Below are 3313 nucleotides of genomic sequence, written 5' to 3'. Positions count from 1 at the left end.
ACAATAAACAAACTGTTGTGATTTCCTTGATTAGTCCTATAATGATTACTAAAATTATCCTATTTGTCATTCTGGTTAAGAATAACTAGTTTAATTTTCAACAGATACTCATTTGGTTTACACAAATATATCAGATGTGATATTGTTTTTATTAAAAGTCAAGTTTTAAAATAGATAAATAACCTATTAATAGCATATAAAATTGTACTGAATTTATAAATAATATTAGAATATGTATTATGTAATAAATAAGTTAATTTCAATATTAAAAGTAAAAGTGTATTTCGTAGTTTGTAAAGTGATCTCTGATTGGCTGTTGCTTGGTGCCACGTGACAGGTTAATCGTCACGTGACAGATCTCCTGTCGCGTGGTACGGAGGGAAGCCTGGTTGGAGACACTAGTCAGTCGGTTGAGAGCGGTGCTACCCAGAGGTTGTGTAAGAGAATATTGTATAGTGTGAGAATAAAATATAAAGTGATCATCAAATACGACTTTTCTTTATAAGTCAGAAGTGATACGACCTACGAGCCATGTCGGATAAAAACCGTAAGTAATTTTATTTTTAATTTATTTTTCCATGTGAGAAGAAAGTTTTTTATCCATAGCAAGAAATATAAGTATGCATAAAATAAACTTACGTAAGCTACACTATACACACACGACACACACACATCGCTCTCCGGAGTCACAGGCACCCCTTGTGGGCACTTTACACTGTCAGTAATGATAATGATTGGTTCCATGCGTGTGATATTCTTGGTCGAGGCGACATTATTATCGCTGTATGTGACTTATTCATTGCTATTATTGATTACTTACACTACTTGTGTGGCGGCTTAGCTTTGGTAGTGGTTGGGTCGATGCATGCGACATTTTGGTCAGGGCTACTCCCTGATAATATTGTACAGCCATGTAGGTTAGCTGTGATGTTTATCAAGTTAGTATATACTTATACAGCCACGTAGGTGTGCTGTTATGTTTATTGAATTAGTGTATACTGATACAGCCATGTAGGTGTGCTGTGATGTTTATTGAGTTAGTGAATACTGATACAGCCATGTAGGTGTGCTGTGATGTTTATTGAGTTAGTGAATACTGATACAGCCATGTAGGTGTGCTGTGATGTTTATTGAGTTAGTGAATACTGATACAGCCATGTAGGTGCGCTGTTATGTTTATTGAATTAGTGTATACTGATACAGCCATGTAGGTGTGCTGTGATGTTTATTGAGTTAGTGAATACTGATACAGCCATGTAGGTGCGCTGTTATGTTTATTGAGTTAGTGTATACTGATACAGCCATGTAGGTGCGCTGTTATGTTTATTGAGTTAGTGTATACTGATACAGCCATGTAGGTGAGCTGTGAGATTTACAGTTAGTATATATACAGCCATGTAGGTGTGCTGTGATGTTATATTGACTTAGTTCATGATGGAACAGCCATGTAGGTGTGCTGTGATGTTATATTGACTTAGTTTATGATGAAACAGCCACGAAGGTGTACTGTGTGATGTTATATTGAGTCAGCCTAAACTGATACAACCATGTACGTGCGCTGAGTATTTTTTTTTCGTTATTGTTTGTTGTCAGTTTGCACGGAGGCTGTTAAATATGATTGAACTAAAAGTAGAGTACAGAGCCACTACTATTGGGAAAAGAACATTACGTGCCTAATATTTTTCAGGTGATGAAGATGGCAGTACTACACCTAGGCGCTCTAGACGTCGTCGAAGGAGGTCGACGTCTAGTGAGGCTGAGGCAGAAGCTACCAATAATGGAAGTAACACACCCAAGCGCTCTAGACGTCGTCGCCACAGGAGGTCGACGTCTAGTGAGGCTGAGGAAGTAACCACCAAGAAGACCAAGTCTACCGAAGGACTGACAGCCGAAGATTTATTGAAGATAATATCTGCACTGCAAAATAATTCAAGTAAGAATACTTCAAGTACTAATGTTGTACCAGAATTTGACCCCGATAATAAATCTCAGGATGTGCAAAGATGGCTGAAAAAGGTTAACGAATGTTCAGTTATCTACGGTTGGGATGAAAAGCAAACGATTCATTATGCGTTACAGAAATTATGTGGATTAGCCAAACGGTGGTATGAAGCTTTACCATCATTAGATTTTTCATGGGAGGAATGGCAGGCTAAGTTAACTAAAGCATTCCCCAATGATGTTAACTATGGTAAAATACTCGAGGAAATGTTAAACCGAAAATCTCGCACTGATGAAACTCTCAGAGACTACTTTTATGATAAATTAACATTGCTCAGCAGGTGCGAGATTGTCGGTCGAAAGGCAGTCGATTGTATTATTTACGGGCTAGCTGACAGTGCGATTAGGAATGGAGCTCAAGCTCTAAAATGCGAGGAACCCGAGGATCTATTAAACTATTTGGCGTCACAGCAACCATCGCAATTGAAAGACTTGAGGGGCAATGCTGCAGTCGGTTTTACCAAAAGGCGTGATTTTCGTTCAAGCAGTAATAATCAAAGTAGAACCTCAACCTCTGGCAGGTACACTGATATTGTCTGCTTTAACTGCAATGAACGAGGCCATACTTTTCATACTTGTAGCAAACCTCTAACGAAATGTGTAAAATGCGGTAGGGTAGGCCATAACTCTAACGACTGCAACAGGAAGCCATTACAATCGTACGAAGTCGGTAGCCAAAACAATCAACAAGCGGAAAAAAGGGTCATGCGGGTGATGTCTCGTGGATCTACAGAATCACCTATAAAATACAACATTAGTGAACAGGATTCTTTGCTATCTGAACATAAAAAAAAACATTCCTCAGACAAGTTTTCCTCTGAAGCTCCCCGTGAAATCCCCAAAGACAATAATGAAAAATTCCATAAAATCGCTTGTGTCAATGGGACTATGCTTAGCGTTTACATAGATTTCGGAAGTGAATGCAGTCTAATTAGATGTTCAGATGCAAAGAATCTTGGTCTCGCTGAGTGCAACAATAATTTACCAACTATAAAGGGTTTTGGTAATTCCACCGTGATACCTAAGTTTCAGTCTCACGTTCAAATCAAAATTGACGAAATTGAAACGGATTTGATTGTGTTGGCCGTTGACGATAACTATCTTACAACCCCAATGTTAATAGGACAAAACTTTACCGAACTGAATTCCGTGACTGTGATGAAAAATAACGAAAGGCTTATCTTTTATCACACTCCCTCTGGCGTATCTGATGGAGGAAATGCAACCCTTGATTTGTTCGTTGCTAAAGATGTAGACATCAACAAAGGAGGTTTGGTAGAGGTCTATAGCAAAGAACCCTACACAGGTGATG

The 3313-nt window shown here is 38.6% G+C and overlaps 1 protein-coding gene across 1 annotated transcript; it reads left to right on the top strand.

The window, feature by feature from the left end:
- Positions 1 to 374: 374 nt before the first annotated feature.
- LOC119694739 lies at positions 375 to 2822 on the top strand. The gene is made up of 3 exons (XM_048631925.1): positions 375 to 547; positions 1688 to 2522; positions 2807 to 2822. The coding sequence occupies exons 1-3, from the start codon at positions 532 to 534 to the stop codon at positions 2820 to 2822; spliced, it is 867 nt and encodes a 288-aa protein (XP_048487882.1). The 5' UTR covers positions 375 to 531.
- Positions 2823 to 3313: the final 491 nt, after the last annotated feature.

Source organism: Plutella xylostella, chromosome 30, assembly GCF_932276165.1.
Source record: "Plutella xylostella chromosome 30, ilPluXylo3.1, whole genome shotgun sequence".
NCBI lineage: Eukaryota > Metazoa > Arthropoda > Insecta > Lepidoptera > Plutellidae > Plutella > Plutella xylostella.
This window is presented reverse-complemented; position numbering and strand designations above follow the sequence as displayed.